Raw genomic sequence first — 27,883 nt, forward strand, 5'->3', positions numbered from 1 at the left:
CAGTTCTTGGTCAGCCGGATAGGAGCTTTTGATGGTTTAGTTTGTTGTCATTTTTGTTGTCCGGGTTATTGCAGGGTTGTAATCCGGACATCGTCTTGTGACTCAAATCCTTATATCCTTTATTTTGTCTAGTTCCTTTGGTCGTATTATCTCACTTAGTGTTTTCTAGGTTTGTTCTAGGTTTGTAACCCCTGTCTAGTTTGTTTGTTTTGTTATCCAAACCCTTTCACCATCTGTCTAATGCAAGTTTCTGTTTTCTATTATTTCTAGTCATTTTTGTTTAGTTCTTTTTTCCTTTTATAGTCCTTTTACTGTTGACTCTAATGACGTGACATGCACGCGTAATTCTCAGCTTGGTTTTAAAAGTCAGTTTAATCACGAAGCAATGAAACAATGTTGAAGATGTAGGGACATTTGAGGGAAATAAGTAAAGGCATTTTGTGATCACTTCAAGCCCGAATTGTGTGAAACTGGGGCAGATAGAACATAAAGAACCCCTATTGAAATGCATCCTGCCGCATCAATTTGAAGATAAAAGCAAGTTTGCCCCAAATTTGTAGGGGGTCGTTCGTGGTAATGAGAGTGAGAGTATTGTCCAATGGCGCTTTGTATATAACAAATGTAGAAGGCGAATGTGTGGGTACGGTCATCAAGTCTGGCGCAACCAAAAGATGTTACGAATGTTTTCCTTGGTTTGTTCAATTGTGTTGTTTGTACTTGGCATGTATTGAAGGTTGGAATGACGAAGACATTTTGTTCTGCTATCTAAACACTTTATCCCTCGTCGCCCCTTTTGAGCCTTATTTATTTTCTTTCATACCCCACTTTCGGAATCAGTAGCGAATATCAGAAACACAAGCATGAAAGATAAGAAAAGGAAGAAAGAAAAAGAGAAAGAAAATGAAAGAGAAAGAAAGAAAGAAAAAGAAAAAAAAAGAAAAAGAAGAAAAGAGAAAAGAAGAAGAAAAACAATAAAAAGAAAAAGAGAAAAGCAAAAAGAAAAAAAAAGAGAAGAAAGAGAAAAGAAAAAAACACAATAACAAAGTAATTTCCTATGTTATGAACTACGTTCGACCTGATTCCTTTTAAAGATATATAGGCAGCCTCACGGTTCGATCTCATCAAAATAAAAATCCAAAAGTCCCCAAGCAAGAAACTAGGGCAAAAATTGTGGTTGTTGTAAGGAATCTGGTTCCGAAAGTTGTAATTTTGAACCCATGATGAGTTGTTTTGATCCTTTTGATACCCTTTCTTTCTAACCTCATCCAAAAGCCCACGTTACGGTCCAAAGAAAGACCTTCCAGTCAGTCTTCGAGGAATGCCAAGTCAAGCAAGGATAGGTAATTCATATCAGGGGCAACACTCTGGTCCAAGCAGAAAAACAATGAAAATGAGAGAGTCTTATTGGTGAAAACCCTCTCGGGCACCGTAAGGCGACGGTAAGTGGAGAGAAAAAATAAAAAATGAGAGAGGCTTGATGGTGAAAACCCTTCGGGCACCACAGGTCGAATAAGGATTGTGAATCAGATTGGATAATCGGAGCATTGAAGCCCAGTTTTACGGTTTAAGGGTGTAACAGGAGTTGAACATCAGACTTGCTCAACAGAATAGGCCACATGTGCATGTCATGGTCATTAGAGTTGGTATCCACATCTGATAGGTTTCTACTTTGTAGTTTTCTTGTTAGGAATCATTTCTTTTCTTTGTCCTTTACTCTGTTCCTTTTGTCTTGTTTACTTTCTCTTTCTGAGTCGGTTTGGTCAGAACAAGTGAGAAATGACTTCAAAATTTGCCGCCAGCTTGCCAATTGCACAAAAAGGGATCTGGCCAGCACATCTAGGTGGCATAAGTTAGGAAAGAACAACAAGCGCACTGAGTTGGTAGCAATCAACATGCTTTGGGGTCCATGAGAAATACAAAGGTTTGGTATATTTCAACTCGTGAACAGTACAACAGATAGAGGATGTTGGGTGAACGGGTCAAAGGTATTCTCTGTGATGAGATCAACAAAGAAAGTGTTTAACGAGTGACAAACGAGGTCTTCCAAGCAGAAATCAAAGTTGTCATGGCAAGTGAAGGAGCAATAGACCTCAAGTCCAATGCCAGTGGGTTAAGTCAGGAAAGAACAACATGCACATTGAGTGGACGGTAATTGACGTGCTTTGGGATTCATGTGAAATACAAAGGTTTGGTACATATCAATCCAAGAACAATGCAACAAGGTGGAGGGTGTTAGGTGAACGAATCAAAGGTATTTTCGGTAAAACACAAAGGTTGGTAAATGTCAGTTCATGAGCAATGCAACAGATAAAGGGAATTGGGTCTGAACGGAGAAGGGGTATTTTCTGTGATAAAGATGACTGAGAAAGTGGTTAGTCCATAAGCAAGAAAGGTCCTTGAGTGGAAATCGGTTATCATGGGAAGTGAAGGAGCAATCTCCCTCAAAGTCAAGGCCACAAACCAACCACCACATTTTAAACTGACAAAATTTTTCTTTGATTAAAATAGGGGCAGGAAATTTCGGTTATTTCGGAGAAACCCTCCGTGGAGAAAGGAAGTCACTAAACAGGTTTGATTTTTGATTTACTGGACCCTCCTGTAAAATGGGACCTAGTTTAAAAAAAAATCAAAACAATCATAAGTAGCATGAATATACCCCAGGGAATATAAGTTGGTTTCAAAGTTTGCATGTCTAAGATAGGATGTAATTAGGAGTTTTCATGACCCTCCTGGATAATGGGATAGCTTTAAGACCCTCTTAGATAACAAGATTTAGCGGAAGTCACACATTTAGAAGATATAACTTAGATTTAAAATTGTCGTTTAGGTAAGAATTGTCAGGACCCCCCTGGATAATGGGACCTAGCTTTCGAATTCTTAGTAATATTGGTAATATGATTCAGTTTAACATTCACATATGTGCCCAACCTCCAAACGGGGGCAGAATGTTTTATATGTTTCATTGAAGTCAGGAGCCCACCTGGAGAGAAGGGAATACTTTCAAGCGCAGCAGTCAGGAGCCCGCCTGGAGAGCAGGGAATACTTTCAAGCGCAGTAGTCAGGAGCCCTCCTGGAGAGCAGGAAATACATTTCAAGTTAGCAGTCAGGAGCCCGCCTGGAGAGCAGGGAATACATTCAAGTTCAGCAGTCAGAAGCCCGCCTGGAGAACAAGGGAGTACAATTCAAGTTTTAGTTTTCAAGTTCTTATTGATATGTGGTAATGTGATTCGTTTTACACTTACATATGTTCCCAGATACCCAAACTGGGGCAGAAAAATTTCCTTTGTTTTCGTCTATTTTGGTTGAAGTCAGGAGCCCGCCTGGAGAGCAGGGAATACATTTCAAGTTAGCAGTCAGGAGCCCGCCTGGAGAGCAGGGAATACATTCAAGTTCAGCAGTCAGGAGCCCGCCTGGAGAACAAGGGAGTACAATTCAAGTTTTAGTTTTCAAGTTCTTATTGATATTTGGTAATGTGATTCGTTTTACACTTACATATGTTCCCAGATACCCAAACTGGGGCAGAAAAATTTCCTTTGTTTTCGTCTATTTTGGTTGAATTCAGGAGCCTGCCTGAAGAGCAGGGAATACATTTCAAGTTAGCAGTCAGGAGCCCGCCTGGAGAGCAGGGAATACATTTATGTTCAGCAGTTAGGAGCCCGCCTGAAGAACAAGGGAGGACAATTCAAGTTTTAGTTTTCAAGTTCTTATTGATACTTGGTAAGGTAATTCGTTTTACACTTACATATGTTCCCAGATACCCAAACTGGGGCAGAAAAATTTCCTTTGTTTTCGTCTATTTTGGTTGAATTCAGGAGCCCGCCTGAAGAGCAGGGAATACATTTCAAGTTAGCAGTCAGGAGCCCGCCTGGAGAGAAAGAAATACATTTCAAGTCTAGCAATCAGGTACCCACATGGAGAACAGGGAGAAGCAGTTCAAGTTTAGCAGTCAGGAGCCCGCCTGGAGAGCAGGGAATACATTTCAGTCTTTACATTTTTCAAGTTTTGAAGTTGGGAGCCCGCCCATATAACAGAGGAATACATTGAAGTTTGAAATCAGTAAAGCGGAGTGTTACAACAAAAATCCCCAGCAGAAATCAGAAGGAAGACCACAAGTCGAGCCAGAAGTAAAGAAACAGCGAAGGAAGCACAAAGCAACAAGGCAACATCAGTCACAAGATCAAGTTTGGAAATAAATCTTTGTAAAGCATAGATTATAGCTTAGTCTAGCTTCTTCATTTTTGTCATGGTGTAATAAGGAGGTCAGTAGGCAGTATCAGCGGCAGCAACAACAGTAACAGTAAAACAGCAGCTTCATGGTAGTCCCAGCTACCGAAACTTTCTGAACTACATGTGACCTGATTCCTTTATAGCCAAGGAAATGTAGGCAACTCAGATACCAGGGCTCGGTCACATTCTCCTTCCTCTTAGTTTTTTTGTCTCCTCAATAAAAGGGTCGGGTAAAAAAATATGTCTAGTCGTTCTTTGTCTGAAAATACTTCGTATTTCCAGTCAAAGAGGGGCAACTGTAGACATTTGATTTTTGACCTTACCCAAGATTTTTATATTTCAGCATGTAAATATTAATGTAGGCCCAATATAGCTATTTCAACTATTTTTGACTTCTTTACTTTATTTTCGTCATAAAAATGAAAGATTACAAAAAAATATTTTAGCTTACGTATCTTTCATAAATTTAAATAAAAATATACAAAAATAGTACCTTATTTTTATCTTTACATAATATTGAAAATACAAAAAATATGTTGCATTCGCATCTAGGATTTAATTTTTGCATTTTTAAATCAGTTTGTAATTTATCTGCTTTACAAAATTGAAAAAATCACAAAAAAATGTATTTTGCATTTTTATTGTTTAATTTCGAATTTTTGTAATTTTATTTAATTAGGTGTGGTAATTATTATTCAGAGATAATTAAGTTAATTTGGTAGAATAATTTGGTTTAGGGGTTGTTCAACAAGGGTAATGTTTACCTAACTTTAGGAAGCTTCTACAATGGTAGGGTCTAGGAAATGCACTACTAAATTAAATAAAAGCACTAAGCTAGTGTAGATAATTGAAAAATGGGAATGAGTAATGGAAATGACACTAACTTAATGCCCATTTAAGGGCTGAAAATCATGGTCAGAGGGGGAGAACATTCAAAGAGGGTAGAAGGCTAGGAAATTCGGAGAGGAAAAAAAAAGAGAAGGGGGCGGAGAGAGCGATATACACTCGATATACACTCTGGATACTCTGGATATACAAGGGCAGAGAGCTAAGAAAACTTGGAGGAGATTCTGAGAGAGGGAGACAAGAAAACATTCTAAAAATACTGGAAAAAAAACTGGAATTTACTGTTTCATTGATTTCTATTTTCTGGTTTTCAATTTCGAATTGGCTGAAACCATCTTCCATATACTGTTTCATTGAACTATCTGGGGTTAATAGCTGGATTAAAACTGGGATTGTTTTGTTGCTGCTGGTGATTGCTGTTGTTTTTACTTCTGATCTCACCCCTTTTGACTTTCATTTCCAGGTATTCCTTCATACCCTTTGCTAACAAATGAAGTGCCACAAGTTAGAACCAGATTGAATTTGTATACAGATTTGGATGTTCGAATTGGAATTTGAATAAGAGTCTTGTTTGAATGTTAAATTCTATTAGCTTCTGCTGTTTATACTTTTGTTTTCTTGTTATGATTCATGTGTTAAGTTGTCCAACTGTGCTCAAGGTATAGATTGTATACAACAATAGCTTCTGCTGAAATTTTGGCTATGCATGTATAGATTGTCTGGTCTTAACTGTAACCAATTGATGTTTCCATATAGTTTATGCCTTAGTTTAAAAGGGGATTATTGTTGATTGATATATATAAAGTTCTTATTCATGCCCCGACTCGTTTTTCTCCCCTCCTCAACGGTTAAAAAGATTATGAGAGATCACCGGTAGGTATGGCTTCAGGGATTCGATCCTGAAGTCCTTGCTTGCAACCGGCGTTGCCAAAATATTTAGGCCCTTCCGCTAATAAAATGGTTTAATAAAGCCTTGTTGTTTGGAAGGCACTTCTCAAGTACTTTAGTGTTAAATAATTAGGGTCTTAAAAATGGAAATTTGAGGCAAGCCATAGTTAGACACTTAGTAACAAATGGCTCTTGTGTTAATTTCATAATGTAGAGGTAAAATAATAAATATTCCTAGAGAAACCTTTAGGGCCGTTTAAAATATTATCGTGATTGTGGACATGTTCGCGTGACATAATTACGAATTTTCAAAAATAAATTAAGGTCCGCATCCGCGCGACTTTGACTAAGTTTTTTTTTCTTAAATAAATTAAGTGTTGTGAATTGTGTACACGTACGCGTGACATGACTCTTGACACGCCAAACCACACGAGTATACGTATGCGTAACTCGATAATTCTTTAAGTACGAGTAAATCACGTAATTAAAAGCGGTAAAGGTAAAAATGCATGTAGTTTCTAAACACATAATTAAATAATTTAAGCCAAGTATAAATGGTTAAGCGACCGTGCTAGAACTACGAAATTCGGGAGTGCCTAACACCTTCTCCCGGGTTAACAGAATTCCTTACCCGGATTTCTGGTTCGCAGGCTACAATACAGAGTCAATCTTTTCCTCGATTTGGGATTTGAACTAGTGACTTGGGACACCATAAATTATCCCAAGTGGCGACTCTGAATCTTTAAATAAACGAATCCCGTTTTGATTGTCCTTTGATTGGAAAAACTCCCTTATACACTCCTTCGGGTGTAGGTAAAAAGGAGGTGTGACAATAGAAAACAAAAATATCATCTTCTTCGGACTCATCCATGAGCTGCAGAAGCGAATCAGAATCTGGCACCCCAGAGCTGGAGCTCTTCTTGGTCTTATGAGCCACTCTTTTCTTTGGCTTCACCTCGGTGCTCGAGGAACCCGAAGCCTTTCTTTTCTTCTTCTTTTTTCCCCCGCGGCAGCCCCGAGTTGTCTCGTAATGGAGGGATCAACAGACAAATGATACATCCTCGTCCCATTCCAAAGGCCTAAGCTCAGGGGTCTTAGGCAAACCTATAAAAGAAAGACGAAAGGGTAGTATAATACGAATTAAGGACGTGATAATAGTTGTTCGAAGGAGAACCTTAGCATGAGAACGGGCCTCCCATAGGCCCTTCGAAAGCTTGCACCCTGAGCGCTCGAAGTATGACATCTGTTTGCAGATGCCTTCGATCCACTCCTTAAGCCGGGGGACCGCATTTGGAACACGGGCAACAGCTGCACAACCACAAGTATGAATGATGAGGAAGAAAATGAAGAAAATTAATACTTAAGGAGAGGATACACTTACGAGATGCATTCCACTTCTTGGGGAATGGTATGAACTTGGGAGGGATCACATCTTCGGTCTTAACCCGAATGAAGCGTCCTTGCTATACTCAGTCTCGATCTTCATCAATGCTCAAAAAGGGGGCCTTGCTGGCCCAACGAATTAGCTTTATTAGTCCCCCTTCGAAAATTTGGGGACTTTACGGACGGTGCAGGTGGTCGATAGTGAACTGATGAGACTCAGTATTATTCACGAAGTAACGGAGGAGGATAATGATCCTCCATAGATACGGGTGGATTTGCCCAAGGTACACCTCATATCTCTTGCAAAAATCCAAAACAACCAGGTCTATCAGACCCAAGTTACACCTCATTCTCCACCTTGAAGTCGTCCGCAATTGAATAGCCCCTAGGAATAAACATTTTCAAGGGGGATCGGGAGCCGTTCGGTGGCATTCGACTCGGTGGCAGCCACTTCGCGAGAAGCCGTATTGAGAACAACTATTTTCGGAGCAACTGCCTCAGTACTGATAGTTGTTTGGGATGATGAAGAGGCAGCCTGCTGAGGGACTGACTTGGAAGTTTTGGCCATTACTATCTGTGAAAGTTTGAAGATTTAAAGAAAAGGCATGAAGGTTTGAAGGAACAAGTTTGAAGGCTGAAGAACAAAGTAGGAAGATTCGAAGAAAATCTGGGTAAAAACCTAAGAACAACTATGAGAATTTGAAGATCAAGGATGAATATATGGAGTTTTGAAAGAAGTTGGTAATGGCCAGAGAATTCAAAGGTATAAGCTTGATCGAAAGGTGGAAAAAGAACAGAGGATGGAAGTTTTTATAGGGGAAATTTGCGATGCTTTCGCATTCGGGAACTACCAGCCGATGGTCGACACGTGTCCGAATTTAGAACGATGCAATTGATGGGATGTTTCGACTTCTTCATCATTTTGGTTGTAACGTATGGAGGAAGGAACATGAGAACATTTGTCATTCCTCGTCGTTTCGGCAAACCTACTCTCTAAGAAACGAGGGGACTATCTGTATACAGGTAAAATCGAGGTTAAGAAGCATCCCGATTTCTCGGTGGGGTAAATGAAGCTAGGAGGTAACTACAAGGAATCAAAATCGAAAGTGGGAGCCTCTCGTATCAAGGCTCGAACAAAACACCTCTCTCGGAGCCATCGAGACTACGGCCCCCTCGGATCCAGATCGAGTTCCAAGACCTCGAAGAGTATTACCGAACGCCTGCACACAATTAACAAAGGGTCGTGATATCCGTGCCCAACTGAATATCACGACATAGATCTCGGCCCGTATCGGCAGCAAATCAGTGATTAGCGAAAAGGAAGATTTTTACCTTTTTTAGAATTGTACTAAGGGTAAAACTCACATACTATATAAAAACATACATTTGTTTTCTCTGCTTCTAAAAGTTATTCAAAGTTCTTAATTTTGCTCATAGTTCTTCATAAGTGTTTGGCTCCGAATCGACGACATGCTACTTGTTAAGCTTATAATCCAGCTCGGACTCAATTTTACTTTTGGTTTGGCTGTTTATTCTATCTTCAATTTGCTTATCTAATGTCATTAATCACTTGTATTAAATTAGTGCACATATCCTTAAAACCGCGTATAAATTCAATTGTTATCCATTTTAAGGGTAAACAAGTTCATTATAAGGTAGAAAATTACATCTGTTTCTGATCATTCAGAACTCCCAATCGAGAGGAAAACTTTCTCTAGCCAATTTTAAGTTTATCAAGAAAAGGAATAGCGCAATAAATAAAGAAAGAAAGAAAACGGTTCCAAAGGGGAAGAAGTTTGATACAATCATTTCTTGACTATTATATACCAAAGGCATTAACATAATGGACTTCCATCAACCCTCTTAATTTCCAAAGACGCTCCAATTGATCAAAGGAATTAAAAGGACCACTTGTTATCTTTAAACCGGGGGGGGGGGGGGGAGAGGCAAGAAATCCAAAGGAAATGCAGGAAATGATGATGAGTTTAGTACTAACAATTCTACACTTTGCCGTCTTTGGATTCGAATTAAACTTTAACGCAAAAATATCTTTTTTGAAAAATAGACCTTAATGGAGCCATTATTCCTTATCCAATAAAGAAGTCGTGATGAGACTAACTAACAAAGCCATAAGCTTTGTTTGGCTCCACTGTCAATTTATCATTAAACAATACCCCCACCATATAATGAGTTTGTTAATTAGCCAAAAGGAATGACCCAATTAATCATATCATTCATGAATTTCATCCTCTTAATCAACTTCTAAGTTGTGGTTTCATTCATGTAATGGGGTCCTGCCATGAGCTGTAGGAATAGTGGTGAATTCTGGATTTAGAGTCAGGGTTCGACATTAACAAGGGCGTATATAAAAGTTTTTGTAAGCTGTATCGATATTTAAAGAAGTGAACCAATAAATAAAACACTATAATGATATCCTATTTCATATTTAAAAAAAAAAACATGATTCAAATACTCTATTACAACTCTCTCTTCGACGAGTTCTAATTAATTGTATCTACAATAGACTCATTAGAAATACTTCTTTCTCTATTCTATGAATCATTAAACTACTTTGGCAGTGATATACCAATGGAATGCTGTCGCAGATGGTTTAGTTATTGCTTTTTAGAGAAGAAGTTGTAGGATCAAGCCTTGCTGGCTTCTATTCCAGAATAATGCTGAAAATTTTAAAAAAAATTAAACCCACCTAGCAGGGGTTCAAACTCTTGACTACCACCCGGAAATCTGCATTGCTTTACCACCGTGCCAACAAAGCTCTTTAGTTGGGCGGTCTCATATCAGCTCTATTTATTGATATTTTGTTTTACGTAGTATTTTACATACATATTAATTAAAAAAATCGTCAACGATGCGGTGTCGGATGTGCCTATGCACCTGGACATTAGCGCGACCTTATTATATATATAAGTGTTTTTTTGGTATGCATACATAATTCAAGCAAAAAATAATAGGTTTAGTTGAACCTATAAAATGCGTCTTAAATTCGCCTCTTTCGAGGAATATAAGTGGGCCTGGATCTAATTAACGTTTATTTGTTATTTTATTTTTTATTTATTTTTGCGACCCAAGGGCGGCTCAAGCACTTTAGTGGCTAGCCCAAAAAAATTTGGAAGCCCTAAATTTTTAAGGGAAATTATCAGCTATGTCCATTTATAAGTAGCTCATTACAAAAATTGGACAATTCATAAAATATTACTAATATTAACCAATTAGCTATTTGTAGCAAAAAAAAAAAAGGGTCAAATGTTCACTTTCTTTTGAGTGGGTATTATTAGAATAGATTGGGTACATCTTAAGGAACTTGAATCTCAGTTTTGGGATGATTTGGTGAAGTTTTGAGGTGGTTTGAATTGAAAATTCGAAGTAAAAACTGAACATAAAAAATATATATGTGTATCAAAAAATGATATGTGTATCATTTGTGTATCACATATGTACCATATTTGTATCATATGTATATCCGTGTATACCTGTGTGTGATATACATGCATGATACATGTTTGATACATGTGTCGCAGAAGAATTTTTTGAACTCGATTTAATTACGAATTTTGATACAAAACCAGTCCAAATCACCTCCAATCTTCCTCAAATTTTGTATATTGACTTATTTATGTATTGTCAATGAATTTCAACTATGCCCATGAAATTTTCTTTCCATCTTGCATCTGATGTTGCTAATCACACTTAAAAATATGGAAGGAGATTTTTGCATGTGATTCTTTGAGAGAAAGATTCTTATTTATTTGATTTTTTAATTTTTATATATGTTTGCCTAGTTTTGGTAAGTCTATGACTAATGGCTAGAGGTTGGTAAGTGGAGACCTATTTGGGACATTTGTGTAAGTTTCCCAATTTTTAAAGAAAACCTATAAATCTATTACTGCAAAACAAAATGATGCCCTCAATTTTGGGGGCCAAGTGCCTTACTTGCTGTTAGTATACTGTATTTGTAAAATAATTCTGGAAAATATAAATGAACATAAACAGAAACGAACAACGAAATAACAAAAACCAATTCGAGCCCACTGAATTCACAGTGTTTCTTTAAGGAATTTAATCCCCTCCTAGTACCCAAGGTTATGGATTATTTCCTCCAAGGATAGAACGAATTATACACTGGTGTAGTGCTACTTCAAACCCCAGTGTTTCAGCGAACGCAAAGTTCGGTAGCAAATCACACTTACTGTTACTTTGTTTGATGTTTAAACTATGCAGAAGAAGGAGAAAAAACTCAGAAAATCGTATGGAAATTCTGAGCAAAATAGTCTTGTATTTATAGCCAAAGTAAGGCTGAAATCTGAAGAGGTGCAACTCTTCAGAATGGCTATTTATGCAAAACGGCTACAACATAAATGCCATTACATAAATTGTTATTTACTCAACAATAAAGAGGGAAAATCGAACATAAAAACGGATTGGAGGATTTAATATTAATATTTATTTTAATATTAATATTCTGTTATTAAAACAAATATTTAATAACATTTCTGTTAATATTTTACTATTAACAAATAAATTTGGTCCAAATAATTAATCAATCCGAAGCCGAGCTGAGCAAGCGACGACGGCGCGAGGCTTGCCTTCTTCTCAACTCTTTAAAAGCTAGAAGAAAAGCAATTGCTTATATACCCACAAAAAAACCTATTCCGAAGCCAATATGGAACAATGTCCCTTTGCCAAGGAGGAAAATTAAAATTTCACTCAAATATTTCATTTCCCTCTATTTCTCATTCACCCTCCTTTAAGTATTTAATATACTTAAAAACATAAAACTCAACACTTGCTTCATCATGAAGCCAGCAATGTGCGACCTCTAAAGTGTTTTAGTTGTCCCTTTTTGTGGATTTTGTTTTCTAAATCCAAAGTTTCCCTGTTAATCTGTTATTGCTTCCGTCATAATGATGCTTGAAATATTATGGGAAGAGAAACCCGAAAAATTATATGAGAATTGAAATCTTTAGCTCGAAAGAAAAGAAACCATCACATGAATATATTAGATGACAAATAAACTAGTGTCCCATAAAAGCACAGCAGCATACCGCACAATGCAATTTTGTACTTGGTTTGGGATAGATACATATATTAAATTGCCATAATGTAAAGGAGGCAAACTAAAGAAATGCCTTGTAAAAGAAAAGGAAAAGAAAACAGCCTAAACTATAAGTATAAAGATTAGCAGATCATGATGTAATGAAGCATCTAGTGTCCCCAAAAGAGGACATTCTCTAGGTAAAATGTTATTTTTAGATCAAGAATGTGACGCTCATCATCAAGAAATGTTCCTATGACAAGAAAAATAGATCACTTATAGTTGAAGCAAATATTAATAGTGGTGTCCATACTAATAACACTCTGGCATGTTCCAAAAGTTCTAAGCTGTCCTCTAAAGCTTCTTAGCTATTTAATGCAGGAGTGAATATCTCTGTTGTCATCATCACCATGGTATTGATGTTTTTTGGACCATAATTTTTCATGCAGGAGTTGCATAGTTAGAGTATGGTAAATGAGATGGGGAACACAAATTCATCAGGTAAAACAGAAGAGCTTTGAAGTTCAAGATTGTTATTATTATTCCTTTTGAATTTCAAGAATCTGTTTGTTTGATGTGTTTCATGATTGATGTCGCAGAAGCAGAGAATGCTGCAGTTGATGCTCAACAAAAAAGAGAAGCTGCTGGCAATGCAAATGGTGTTAAAGAAGAAAACAGCATAATTCCTGAAGGTGAAAATAAAGATTATCATGAGAAAGTTGCAGCTTTGCCTACTTATGACCCTTCAACAGCTAAAGAACCTCACCTTGAGAACTCTGAAGATGGCAAAACAGGTTATTTTCACTAAAGTTTCTTGGTTATGGAATTAGCTTCTTCTGTAGTAGTATATGTTTTATTCGGAAACAGTCACTCTGCTCTTCTAGGGATAGGGGTGAGGCTGCGTACATCTTACCCTCCCCAGACCCCACTTGTGAGAAACTACTGGGTTTGTTGTTGTTGATGTTGTAGTAGTATTTGTTTTATGGTAGTAGTTGTCTAACGTCGTTCAAATCTCTAACGCAGATGAATATAAGAGAGAGACAAAGCTTAAGCATCCTTTTCCATGTACAGGATTTCAAACACCTGCAAATGATTTAGTGAGTGAAGTTACTAATATTGAAACACATAATTTTGATCAACCTCTGGAGTCAGTTTTGGAGGGGAAGGATGATCCTCGTGACCGACCATGTAACCAAAAAGGTCAGTAACTTCCCCTGTCATCTTAGAACCTAATTATACCCTTGGCTATATTTAATCTGCTTGTGCATTCAATCAAACAAAATTGAATTAGTTTTTTATCGTAACTTATGTTTGATAGTGGAAAATATAACTATATTCTTATGCATGTTCCCCTCTTTTTGTTGTACTTGATCATGCCTAACTATGCCTTATAAAAAGGACACGCGGACATTGCAAATATAATCTAAGTATTCAGCTCAGAGTCGAACCCAGAAGGAATCAACCTATCAATTACTTTCGTTAGATTTACTAAATTCTACGGAATCAACTTCCCAAACGTTGTCAATAACAATTAAGAGTGTTTCTACTAACTGAATGAAAGTAAATAAGCAACTAAAAACTAACTATGATTAAATTGTAACCAATTAAGAGAAGGTTCTAAGGTTATGATTTCTCATATTGATGGAATCCCTTCCGGTTATGTTTCATATAGATTCACCAAATCATCTCTATCAATCATGAGCACTCCTATTACCGTAAATCTCTCCCGAGTAATCATGATAATTTACTAGACGCACTCTCTTGAGATACGCTAGCTGACTTTGTTTATTACAGCTCACTTTAGATTGCACCCAAGGCTTCGTTATCCTTAATCCCGCCTTTAAACCTGCAGTTATTGATCCCTCATATACTTTAGGAGTGGTTTTTTTCAACAACTACCTAAATATGCACTCTTTCCCGAGTTATGCACACTAAATAGGCACAGCTAATTGAGGATCCTGTCAATTAATTACAATAAACACGTAGTTGAACAAATAGAGATTAAACTGACAAACTATATTAACATCACAAAAAGTTCATCCTTTAATAGGTTCCATCAAAACCCTAGACTAAGGAATTAGCTACTCATGACAAAACAAGAGAAAACTACTAAATTATTCATAATGTGTAATTGCAAGAAAATAAAAGAGATAGAAAAACTATAATGTTTGGTTGATCTTCTCACATTTGTTCTTGCCTCCAAAGTAATGTAAAAACAAGCTTAAAACAATCTTGGGCGAGTTTCTATAGCTTATAAGGGTTTGGAACAAGTTTTCCCGAAGTTACACTTTGGTCCAAAAATTTCTGACGTGTGAACAGTGCACCGCGGTCGCGGCAAGACCGCGGTGGGAGCTGATCATTCTGCCTCGAGCTTTAGTCTGCCGCGGTTGCACCACGGTCGTGGTGGAATTTTCTCAGGCCATTTTCTCACTTCTTTAGGCTCAGGTACTTCTCAAGTGGGCGTTTTCTTCGCATTATCGCCTCGAAAACACTCTGTGGTGCATCCTCACTTAGAATATTCCCTGCAAAACAAAAGAACACCATTTAGAGCATTTTGTTGGCAATTTACCGATAAAATAACAATACAGTATGGTACTATTAAGGTGTAAATATCATCTATATAGCCTAATATCAACACCCCACACTTAAATCATTGCTAGTCCTCGAGCAATTCACCACACTCCATCAAAGTTCCTTCCCTAAGTTTTTCCCTTAACGACTCACACCTTGAACATTTTACCAAAGTTGCACCTAGTAGTGAACCACCTTTACCTCAAAAGTCAAATCTCTCATACCATGCAACATTCGCACTTACTCAAACTACTTTATACAAGAGTCAAGACTTACCTTTCCTTTGTGAATCACATGCCCTCACATCACACAAGAGAGTAGTTCCACATATGATGATAATTAAAATAATTAGGAACTTAGATAGACAAAATTCGCTCACTCTCAAAAAAAACATTCACATGCCACAAAGATGCACCATAAGCTTGCCCATAGTGTAATACTCTACTAATTGATCCCACTCAGTCTAAGATCAATAAGACTTCACGTAGTTGTAATGTAGGCTAAAGGACGGGTAGGATACATTTGGATATAGTGACTAACCTCCCTAATCACTTTTAACACAATTACATTAACCTTCAAGACCATACCTATGTCAACCAAATACTTCACCACTTTTATTTAAAAACATCCCCATCCATTAGGTGTAGTTGTAACAAACCACCACTTATCAATTACTATATTTTACTCATTTTTTTTTCTTTTCTCATTTTTTTTCTGTGGTTCTCATTCTTTTATTCTTCAACACTCTGCACCTTTTCTCTATTTCAATGGTTCCACTCAAAAACCAAACCACCACCCCACACTTGTGTTTTTTGCAAAATTTGAATACTATTCAAGTGCTTATGGGAGGTAAAAGGGTTCAAACAGCATGCTATTCAAACAATTGGGTAAGGCGCGCAATGTGGTTGCCAAAGAAAGGGCAATGTGTTTTTTGACTAAGATGTATTACATTCAGGTGGGTTTACTTTATGTGTCTAGCTAAACAATGAAATGCCTATATCACTTCTAAAACTGAATGAAACTACTATTTCGCTTTGCAAACACATAGGGAAAGTTTTAGGCATCAAATGTGAATCATGGAATATAGTAAAACTCACACACACATGGCACATAACTCACTCCGGATTGATTTATTAAGACATTCCCTTTTGAGTGTTCAAGTTAGATACAAACATATAATTTTAAGGCACTTTAGCAAGATTCAACCATTGAGACTAAGCGTTATACTCTAGTGTCTATTGTGTTCAGGTGTATCAACGCTAAGGGTTTCTCCTTCGATTTTAGCTCATACCCATTAATCCTAATCTAAAAACTAAAAAGAAATAAAATGAACAAAAACTACCTACACCCGGTTCAAGCTAAAACCTTGGAAAAGAACCGTGACCCAAAGAAAAACTAAGGGGGAGTTACTACACTACCTAAAAGTAAAATAAAAAATCTTTTTGGTATTTTCTCTAGACTAACTTCACTCAAGAAAATTGTCTAAAGGATCCGTCATCAGGAAGAGTCTCTATATTCCCTTTTTTTCTTGACTTAGTCCCTCAAGAACCCCGCCGAAAGGGATCCGTCGTCGGGACAAGTCACTTACCTATTTTAACTTACCTAATGAACAATTACTCAAAACACCAAAACAATCAAAGCAAAGCAAAACAAAACAAACTCAAACAGTCAATTGTTACAAATACATACATACAGTGAAGTATCCCCACCCCACACTTAAAATGTAGACATGTCCTCACGGCTTAAAAATTTAAAGAACAGTGAGGTAAAGGAACTTCCCTGAAAGATCACTCTTGATCGGAGACGGTATCTGGGTTCACATTACAAGCACGACCCAGAGCTCTCAGCCAGCCTAAGAATTTCTTCTCCGACTTCACCTGCCGGTCAGCCACCGTATCTACACGGGCACCCAAATCATTGACCGAGGTACGCAACCCAACCATCTCTTGCTCCAAAGCTATCATGTGGGTACTCCGGCAGGGCTGTGATGGGCCTGCCTCTTCACCTCTCGAAGGTGGTGGGACCTCAGCTGCCTCAGCATCATCATCATTATCAGATTCATCATTTGATTCATCAACATTCACCACCGGCTCCATCCCAATTCTGATTTTTCTTGCAAAGAACGGGGCTTTTAGTGGTAATTTCCCATCAACCCTAAGGTCTTCAGGGACTCTAGAAAGGGGGCACAGCCTGGTGACTAGAGAAGGGAAGTAGAAGCCTTTGCGCAACTCAGGTGATCTAATGAGCATCTCGTCATGGAGGAGCCGGGCTACATCAAAATCACTGTGAGCCATGAAACAGTAGATTGCTGACGCTCGTGGTAGATTGACATCAGTCGTGTTGCTGGAAGGCAACAACCGACTGTTGATAATAGTTAGCCAACACTTAGCCTCCCAATTGAGAGACTAGGAGTTAAGTGTGATCCGGGGCTTTATTTGTATTCTCTGTTTGGAACACAGATAGTTTCAAGAAGAGTTCCCCACAAGGCACTTGTTCGGCTAAAAGTGTGATAATCATCAGCTTCTCCCCTGAACACTGACAGCCGATAAACGCTGCGGATGGCATCGATGGATGCATTTACCGGAGTATTACGCACAGTAACCACCCCATTCTCACGCTCCAGGAAGTTCACATAAAACTCCCTAACCATCTGAACATTGGCCACCTCCGGTACCTCGAAGAAGATGTCTAGCTGACACCTCCTCAATTCATTGAAGATATTCGGGCATTCCACCTCTAAGGCCTGTCTGTCAATATGTACCTCATGTAGCAATTTCTTTGCTGCCTTTGCATTGTATCTGTCCTCCGCCGGTTTAGAGACAAACCTAGTGCTGTCAAACTGTGGTGCACTAGCCTGACTCCTAGCTCTCGAGGAGCTTCCCAGTCCACTAGAGGAGGACCCGGTGTTGCATCTCTTTCTAGATGAACTCATTGTACCTGTCAAACAAAGAAACGCGTATTAGTGAGTGTGTGAAATATATGACTATAGGTGGTTACTCAGACTTCAACACAACCATGTCACATTAGCCCTTATAACTCCATTGGGGCCATTTCCCAAACACCTTATGGGCAAGTCACTATCCTAACACATATAGCCCTCATGGGTACATCAAAACTTCCCCCAAATCAAAAATACTACTACACCATCACACCTCACAATACTTTAATCAACATACACCTTTCCACCACATTAAACACACATCCCCTTCACCAATCCATCTCAAAAACGAAATTCAAAAGAAAAACAAGAAGAAACTAACAACAATCTACTATAAAATTACTACACCATTACAATATTAAACTAGCATATACTACAACAAAATACAAAAAGAAAAGATAGGGGAGAGGTGAGTAACATACCTTAGTGGAAGAAGGGTGAGAGGAATGGAGATGGGGGGAGTGTGAGTGAAGAAGAAGAAGAAGAAAAATGAGGATTTTTTTTTGGGAGTTAGGGTTAAGAGAGAGAGATTGAGAGATAAAGAGGGGGAGGGTCGGTTATTTTAGTGAAATAAGAATGGTGGGGGGGGGGGGGGTCTAATATTGTGAGGGGGTGGTTGTAGAAAATAAAAAAAATGAAAAAAACTTAAAAAATAAAAAAAATTACTTACCTGACGCCGACTGCTGCAGTCGTACCGCGGTCCCACCGAGGTCGCAGTGGGTCAAAAGTTTGAGGCAGTGAACTAAGCGTTCACCGCGGTCCCATCGCGGTCGCGGTGGACTACCCAGTTCTGAAGTAGAATCTGCGCCTCTCACCGCGGTGCTGAAGCTCTTATATATATATATGAAGTTACACAAGAACGCTAACAACACATTCGTGGGTTGCCTCCCACGCAGCACCTGATTTAACGTTGCAGCACGACACAGACAAGCACATTTAAGGCTCGCTCGACCTCTGAGGTTCCGTCAGGTGGATCTCAGACACTTCCTTTGGTTCTTTCATGCCTATGTATAGCTTCAATCTCTGCCCATTGACTCTAAATGCGTGAGAGTCTTTCTTTAAGGCAATCTCCATAGCTCCTGAAGGGAAGACTTCGACCACTCGAAATGGACTAGACCATCATGACTTAAGCTTACCAAGGAACAACCGTAATCTTGAGTTATAGAGCAATACCATCTCCCCGGGTTTGAAATGTCGCTCAACAATGTTCTAGTCGTGCAACCTCTTTATTCTCTCCTTGTACAACCTTGTGCTCTCAAAAGCAAGATGTCTGAACTCGTCGAGCTCATGCAATTCAGTGATTCTTGTTGTGCCCGCAACTTCAATGTCTAGGTTCAGCTGTTTCAGTGCCCACCAAGCTTTATGTTCAAGTTACACTAGCAAGTGGCAGGCCTTCCCAAACACCAACTTATATGGTGACATACCAATTGGTGTTTTAAAAGCAGTTCTATAAGCCCAAAGTGCATCATCTAGCTTTTTCGCCCAATCAGTTCTTGTGGCGTTCACAATCTTAGTTAGCACACTCTTTATCTCTATGTTGGACACTTCAACCTGCCCAATAGTCTGGGGATGATATGGGGTAGCCACCTTGTGGCGTACATCATACTTTGCTAGCAACTTCTCGAAGGCTCTATAACAGAAGTGGGTGCCTCTGTCACTGATAATCGCTCTTGGTGTTCCAAAGCGGGTGAATATGTTCTTCTTCAAAAATTCCACCACCACTCTTGCATCATTAGTGGGCAACGCTGCCGCTTCTACCCATTTGGACATGTAATCCACAACAACAAGTATGTACTTATTGCCAAAGGAGCTGACGAAGGGTCCCATGAAGTCAATCCCCTAGACATCAAACACTTCCACCTCTTGAATCGGGTTCATGGGCATCTCATGGAGACGGGAGATGTTCCTGGTCTGCTGACATTCATTTCAACCCTTCACCCATTTTTGCGCATCTTTAAACATTGTTGGCCAAAAGAACCCGGCCTCTAGCACTTTCGCAACTGTCCTGACTCCTCCAAAATGCCCTCCATACGCTGATGAATGACATGCCTGCAAAATAGAAGATTGTTATTTCTTGGGGACGCACCTCCGGATCATATTGTCAACACATATTCGAAACAGGTAAGGTTCATCCCAATAATATATGCGGCAGTCACGATAAAACTTTTTCTTTTGTATAGAAGAAAGGTCATAGGGAACTATACCGCTGGCCAGGTAGTTTGCAAAGTCTGCATACCATGGCACTTCCTCAAGACTAGTAGCGAGCAGTTGCTCGTCTGGAAAGGTCTTCAGAATATCCTCGACCACAAATGATTTTCAGCTCCCTCAAGTCATGATAGACGATCAGCAACTTGGTTTTCTGTACCCTTACGGTCACGAATTTCGAGGTCGAATTCTTGTAGTAGCAACACCCAACGAATTAGGCACGACTTAGACTCCTTCTTCTAAATCAAGTACATGAGAGCTGCATGATCAGTGTATATAATCACCTTAGAGCCAATTAGGTATGATCTGAACTTGTCGAAAGCAAACACCACAACCAACATCTCCTTTTCAGTCACAGTGTAGTTCAGCTGGGCTCCACTCAGCGTTCTACTAGCATAGTAGATTGGATGCATTAGCTTGTCTTTCCGCTGTCCCAACACTACCCCCACCGCGTAGTCACTAGCGTCACAGATTAGTTCGAAAGATTGCTCCCAGTCGGGGGCAACAATGATAGGTGTTGTAACCAGCCTCTTTTTCAGCTCCTCGAATGCTACCCTGCAATCATCAGAAAACAAGAAAGGGTGATCTTTTTCTAACAACTTACAGAGGGGGTTGGCAATTTTTGAGAAGTCTCTTATGAATCTCCGGTAGAAACCGGCATGCCCGAGGAAGATCCTGATTGCCTTGACTGATGTTGGAGGGGGCAGCTTTTCTATCATATCCACTTTAGCACGATCTACCTCAATTCCTTTGCTTGACACCCGGTGCCCCAAGACTATGTCCTATTGTACCATGAAATGGCACTTCTCCCAATTAAGAACCATGTTAGTCTCGATATACCGTTTCAGCACACGAGTCAGATTTATAAGGCACTCATTGAATAAATGTCCCACTACTGAGAAATCATCCATGAATACCTCCACTATGTCTTCTACCATGTCAGTGAATATGGCCATCATGCACCTTTGGAATGTGGCCGGTGCATTGCATAGGCCAAAGAGCATCCTCCGAAAGGCATAAATGCCATATGGGCAAGTGAAGGAGGTCTTCTCTCTTTCCTCTGGTGCAATGGAGATCTGATTGTAACCTGAATACCCATCCAGAAAACAGAAGTGTGACCTCCCTGCCAGTCTATCTAGCATTTGATCAATGAAGGGAAGTGGTAAGTGGTCCTTCCCGGTGGCCAGATTTAACTTTCTGTAGTCCATGCAAATTCTCCAGCCCGTGACAGTTCTCGTCGAGATCAGTTCATTATTATCAGTTTTGACTATCGTCATGCCACTCTTTTAGGCACACAATGAACCGGGCTAACCCAGCTGCTGTCAGATATTGGGAAAATGATTCCCGCATCTAACCACTTTATCATTTCTTTCTTCACCACTTCCTTCATGTTAGGGTTCGACCTTCGTTGGTGTTCCCTGGAAGGTTTGTGTCCCTCTTCCAGCAGAATTTTATGCATACAGTAGGCGGGGCTGATCCCCTTTATGTCTGCCATGATCCACCCAATGGCAGTCTTACACTCCTTGAGTACCTGCAAGAGTTGTTATGCCTGCACATCTAACAAAATAGATGAGATAATAACAGGTAATGTGGAGTCAGGTCCAAGGAACTCATACCTGAGATGGGCTGGCAGTGGCTTTAACTCCAGCTTTGGTGGCTCTTCGATGGATGGCTTGGCTGGAGGAGTTTCTCTATTCTCCAGGTGCAAAGGCTCAAATTCAAGAGTTCTATCCCAGAACCCTCTGCCCTCTAATGCCAACACCCATTCCGCCAGTTCTTCTCCATTTACCTCATCTAAATTCATCAGACATGCAGCAAGAGGGTCCTTAATAGTCAAGATCTCATCATCAGTCTCTACGATTACATCCACGACATCAATAAGAGAGCAATTGGCGAATTCACTTGGTCGCCTCATAGATTTCTACACATTGAATGTTATCTCTTCGTCGTTCAATCTCATCTTTAGCTCCCCAGTCTCACAATCTATGAGAGCTCTCCAGTGGCCAAGAACGGCCTTCCCAAAATTATGGGAATCTTTTCATCCACTTTGCAGTCTAAGATCACAAAATCTGCAGGGAACACAAATTTTCCTACCTAAATCAACACATCGTCCATGATACCAGAGGGTCTTTTTACAGTTCTGTCAGCCAGCTGCAACAACATGGAGGTGGGTCTAGCTCTTCCAATCGCCAGCCTCTTATAAATTGCCAGGGGCATAAGATTTATGCTGGCCCCTAAATCGCACAGTGCCTTAGCAAAAGCAAAATTACCAATAATGCATGGAATTGTAAATCTCCCTGGGTCAGACAACTTTTCCGCAATTGGTCTAGTCACCACTGCACTACAGGTCTGAGTAAGAGTAACTATGGCTAAGCCTTGGAAATCGAATTTTCGAGACATCAAATCCTTTATCATTTTTGCATACCCACGCATCTCTTTCAAAACATCAATCAATGGAATATTTACCTGGATTTGTTTCAGCATCTCCAAGAATTTCTTGTATTGCTCTTCTTTTTGGTACTTAGCCAGCCTCTGAGGGAATGGTGTAGGAGGTCTCTTCTTCCCAATGATTTGGATTGATCTTTGTCAGCTGCCTCCTCAATGACTGGTTCCTGGGCTGTCTCAGCTTCTTTCTCAATCTCAATCTGAATGTTATTTTCTTCCTGGGCAGGCTGGACTATCACCTCTGTCAGTTTCGTTGACTCATCCATCTCAATAGGTACTGGTATGAGTGTCTCAGCCTGTCTGGTTTGTCGAGCCCTCTCTTTCTCTACATCCAAATCTCTGCCATTTCGTAGACTCACTGCCATCAGCTGCTTCGGGCCTTGATCTTTTGGATTTATGTGGGTATCAACAGGTAATGTCCCATGAGGACGATTGTTTAGAGACATCGAAATTTGGCCCATCTGCATTTCAATATTCTTGATAGCTAAATCCTGTGCATCTACTCTCTCACTAATTTTTGCATTAGACCCAATAACCTGCTACATCATTGCCTCAAGTCTAGCAAACCCATCTAAGAACTCGTCCACCATGCTGTTGCTGAGGAGGGTGATACCCCTACTGCTGATTCTGATTATTATATCATTGTGGCCTTGGGTAAGGTGCCATATTGTTAGGGTGTCTCATACCTCCCATGTTCCCATTGTTGAACTGTGGCTGGACTGGCCTGTACGGCTGATTCTGCTGGCCCCAATTCTGATCACCCTGTCTTTGGCCTGCAAAATTAGACACATAGTTCATGTTTTCAGGGTAGTGATGATGATCATGTTCTGCATTCCACTGGTTACCAATTGGCTGACTAATGCAAGATGTGCACAAGCCCACATTGGTAGTTTCTACGATGTGTACCTGCTGCTTCTGCCCTGACTCTTCCACTTTTTTAGTGAGTATACTATAAGGTGGCCATATTTTCATCCATAGAGTTGGATGGATCTAAGGGCAGTGAGTGAACCACTGGAGTGATAGGTGCATTCCTAGTTGTCCATCCCAAATTCTGCGTCGTCTTATCAAGCAGACTCTGGCCTTCTCTCCATGTTTTGCTCAAAAATGCTCCACCAGCTGAAGCATCAATAATGTTCTTCACGCTATCTGACAATACCATTTAAAACCGCTGCCCCAACATCAAATCTGAAATACCATGGTGCAGACATATAACCAGCATCCCTTTGAAACGTTCCCATGTTTCATGCAGTGTCTCCATTGGTCTCTGTTTAAAACTCAAAATTTCATGAATTTATTGAGAAGTCTTATTGGGTGGGTGGAACTTGTTATGGAATTGCTTGACAAACTCCTCCCAAGTTGTTATGGAATTTATGGGGAGTGAGTTTAGCCAGGTCTGGGCAGCTCTTGTCACTGAGAATGGAAACAATAACAGCTTAATTGCTTCCGGAGTTATGTTGGGCTGCCTTTGGGTTTTACAGATTAACAGGAAATTCTTCAAGTGATATTGAGGATCTTCGACTTGTGACCCCGAAAATAGTCCCTTGTTTTGCAACAAGTGCAACATGTTATTCGTGATTTGAAATGATTCAGCCTGTATCTGCGGGACTACAATCGCTGTGGCTAGATTTTCAGGTGTGGGTTGTGCCCAGTCATAGAGAGCAGCCTCTGGCGCTGTTGGTACAACTGGGTCTACTTCGTGATATCTCATGTTTGGTTCGAATTGTTCAGTTGTTTGTTGTTGTTTGTTTTTTCGGTTGGCCCGATTCAAGGCCTTGAAAACTTTCCTGGGATTTGATAATGCTTCAAATACGTCACCAGTTCTCAATGAGTTTCTAGGCATGCACCTGTACAACCAAGTCAACAAACGTTAAAATTTCAATGTATAGATTGGGTGTAGAGAAAACTGACTACACTAAGAATTTTTGTATCTCGTTCAATTGTAATTGATAACACCGTTAAGTCCCCGGCAACGACGCCAAAATTTGATCACGCCCAACTACGCCTTATAAAAAGGATACGCGGACGTTGCAAATATAATCTGAGTATTCAGCCCAGAGTCGAACCCACAAGGAATCAACCTATCAATTACTTTCGTTGGATTTACTAAATTCTACAGAATCAACTTCCCAAACGTTGTCAATAACAATTGATGGTGTTTCTACTAACTAAGAATAAAAGTAAATAAGCAACTAAAAACTAACTATTATTAAGTTGTAACCAATTAATAGAAGGTTCTAAGGTTATGATTTCCCCTATTGATGGAATCCCTTCCGATTATGTTTCATATAGATTCACCAAATCATCTCTATCAGTCATGAGCACTCCTATTACCGTAAATCTCTCCCGAGTAATCACGATAATTTACTAGACGCACTCTCCCGTGATACGCTAGTTGGCTTTATTTATTACAGCTCACTTTAGATTGCATCCAAGGCTTCGTTATCCCTAATCCCGCCTTTAAACCTGCAGTTATTGATCTCTCATATACTTTGGGAGTAGTTTTGTTCAACAACTACCTAAATATGCACTCTCTCCCGAGTTATGCACACTAAATAGGCACAACTAATTGAGGATCCTGTCAATTAACTACAACAAACACGTAGTTGAACAAATAGAGATTAAACTGGCAAACTATATTAACATCACAAAACGTTTATCCTTTAATAGGTTCCATCAAAACCCTAGACTAAGGAATTAGCTACTCATGACAAAACAAGATAAAACTACTAAATTATTCATAATGTGTAATTGCAAGAAAATAAAAGAGATAGAAAAACTCTAATGTTTGGTTGATCTTCTCACACTTGTGCTTGCCTCCAACGTAGTCTAAAAACAAGCTTAAAACAATCTTGGGCGAGTTTCTATAGCTTATAAGGGTTTGGAACAAGTTTTCCCGAAGTTACACTTTGGTCCAAAAATTTCTGACACGTGAACAGTGCACCGCAGTCGCGGCAAGACCGCGGCTCGACCGCGGTGGGAGCTGATCATTCTGCCTCGAGCTTTAGTCTGCCGCGGTTGCACCGAGGTCGCGGTGGAATTTGCTCAGGCCATTTTCTCGCTTCTTTGTGCTCGGGTACTTCTCGAGTGGGCGTTTTCTTCACATTATTGCTCCCAAAACACTCCGTGGTGCATCCTCACTTAGAATATTCCCTACGAAACAAAAGAACACTATTTAGAGCATTTTGTTGGCAATTTACCCATAAAACAACAATACAACATGGTACTATTAAGGTATAAATATCATCTATATAGCCTAATATCAGTATTCTTTCGCGATTATATAACAAGGACATATATAATTATATATATATAGAGTGATAAGTAATCCAGAAAAATAAAACCCTTTGGAATTTCTTTCTAAATGGTAAAACTTACAACAGGTGAGGCAGAAGGAAGTTTACCTCATGATGAAGTTTTAAAGACCGATCCAGGTGAATCCTCAAGTGTTGCCAATGAGACAGTAGAAGAATGCATCATATCTTCATCACTTGAGGAACAAGAAACTATAAGGAATGGAAGATCAGGCCAGAAGGAAGATAAAACTCAGTTGATCAACTCTGAAATTGCACTTGCAGATAAGGGAGTTGTTTCTGATACTGATGATCAAAGTGTCGATTCGTTGGTGAGTGAAATGGCTGCCTCAGCAGATGGATCAAATGAGGAAAAACATGAGCTTATGAGTGCTAAAAATCAGGTTGAAAATGGTTTCTCAAATGGAAGTGATTGGGATGAAATTCCTAAAGTGGAGTCCAGTCAAATCGATGCTACAGTTTCACTGTTGACAGATATTCCACTGAGTACTCCTTCGAGTTCGCTGTCACCAGCTATTGAGCCAGAAGACAAATGTGCGGTTCACACTCCAGAGAGTGAATTGATATCAAATGAATCGGATAATGCTGTAAAGGAATGTGATCTGAAGAAAACTGAGTCATGTATGCAGGCAGTGCATGAAATGCAGATTGACAACGTAGCTTCTTCGATTGAATCACACCCCAAAGAGGCTACAGAGGAAAATCTACCAGGAAACGACGCTAGTACTGATATTGTAATGGATTATTCAATTAAGGGGGATGACATAAACGTTCAACCTGATATTCTTCATTATGATCACACGCCACCAGTAGAAATGGGACTGCATCCTACCAAATTCTTTGGAACAGCTACTAATCATGAACAAGAGAGCTCAACAGAAAATGGTCTTCTTGATAAAGCAAAGGGAGGAGTTGAGAAGTCTAGTAGAAAGGAAATAATGGAGAAGTGCATATTGCAGTTGGGGTCATCAAAACTGGAAAATGATGTCGATATAGCATATGCACAAGGAAGAATGCGAGGGTTTGAGTCGGTTGAGGATAAAAAAGAATGCAATGCAGCCTTGACAGAACAGAATAGCTGTGAATTTGTTATCACTGAGGACTCTGGTGTTTTTGAACTCAAGACATCAGAAAAAGGGATAACGAAAATTGCAGCTTTTCCTGAGTCAGGAATTGCACAGAATGTTCAGCCAAGTCTTGAAGCATTAGCATTTTCCAATGAAAAATGTGCCTATGATCAAATGGTGCCAAATTTTCATGATGAAACTCTTTCCAAAGCACCAGAAAGTATTGGAAGGTTAAGCCTCGAATCGATCCCAGATAAATCAAACAATGGAATTGAGCTTCGAAAGTCGCCAAGCTTTGATTTTGGTGTCCCTTTTCATAGAAGGTCTTTAGAATCAGATCAAACTCCTCTTCTGTGTCCTGAGAAGATTCCTACAAGAAGCGCATCAGTTGGTTCCAGTGCAAAGTTGTCAAACTCACTAAACTACGGGTCAGTAGCAGTCGAAGAGAAGACTATTAGAATGGAAAGAAGTGATTCTGAAGCTCCTCTTATAGGCTTGTTGAAGAATGGTGATCCGAAGTTTACGCCTGAAACACAGCAGAACCATGTTGCTGTTATGAAAGGAGAAGAATTGCAGACTTCACAAGCAACGGAAACTTGTCTAACTTCACCAAAGGGGAGCGGAAAACGCAAGGCCAGACCATCTTTCTTCAGCACTTGCATCTGCTGCACAGCAGCCACTCATTATTGAACAGATTCAAAAAGATATTTGTTTTGTGTTTTGATTCTTTTTCTCAATTGATTGGGTTTTCACCATATTAAAGGTATTTTCATGTGGCATTTTTTTTTTATCACAATGGAGTGTTGAGGGCATGCATAGTCTGTAAGATACTGAAAAAAGGTTGTGAGATGTCTGAGTGATGACTATAAGTTATACTTCCCGTTTTGTTTTTCCTCATTTGGTTATTACTTTATTTTGTTAATATTTGTCCCTTAATGTGTATTCTGTT

At 39.5% G+C, this 27,883-nt stretch overlaps 1 protein-coding gene and 1 non-coding gene across 3 annotated transcripts; both read left to right on the forward strand.

Annotated features, from left to right (window-relative positions):
- Positions 1-12,406: 12,406 nt before the first annotated feature.
- LOC107777389 (uncharacterized) lies at positions 12,407-27,831 on the forward strand. Of its 2 annotated transcripts, XM_016597397.2 has the most exons (5): positions 12,407-12,597; positions 12,847-12,898; positions 12,997-13,191; positions 13,421-13,597; positions 25,937-27,831. In XM_016597397.2, the coding sequence occupies exons 2-5, from the start codon at positions 12,865-12,867 to the stop codon at positions 27,622-27,624; spliced, it is 2,094 nt and encodes a 697-aa protein (XP_016452883.1). In that variant the 5' UTR covers positions 12,407-12,597; positions 12,847-12,864; the 3' UTR covers positions 27,625-27,831. The 2 variants fall into 2 exon arrangements, with proteins under 2 accessions (XP_016452883.1, XP_016452884.1); XM_016597398.2 differs by lacking the exon at positions 12,407-12,597 and having other exon boundaries at positions 12,619-12,898; positions 13,469-13,597.
- Positions 23,747-23,849, forward strand: LOC142162536 (small nucleolar RNA R71). The gene has a single exon (XR_012693786.1). It is a non-coding gene; the product is annotated as a small nucleolar RNA R71 (small nucleolar RNA).
- Positions 27,832-27,883: the final 52 nt, after the last annotated feature.

Source organism: Nicotiana tabacum, chromosome 7 (genome assembly GCF_000715075.1).
Source record: "Nicotiana tabacum cultivar K326 chromosome 7, ASM71507v2, whole genome shotgun sequence".
Taxonomy (NCBI): Eukaryota; Viridiplantae; Streptophyta; class Magnoliopsida; order Solanales; family Solanaceae; genus Nicotiana; species Nicotiana tabacum.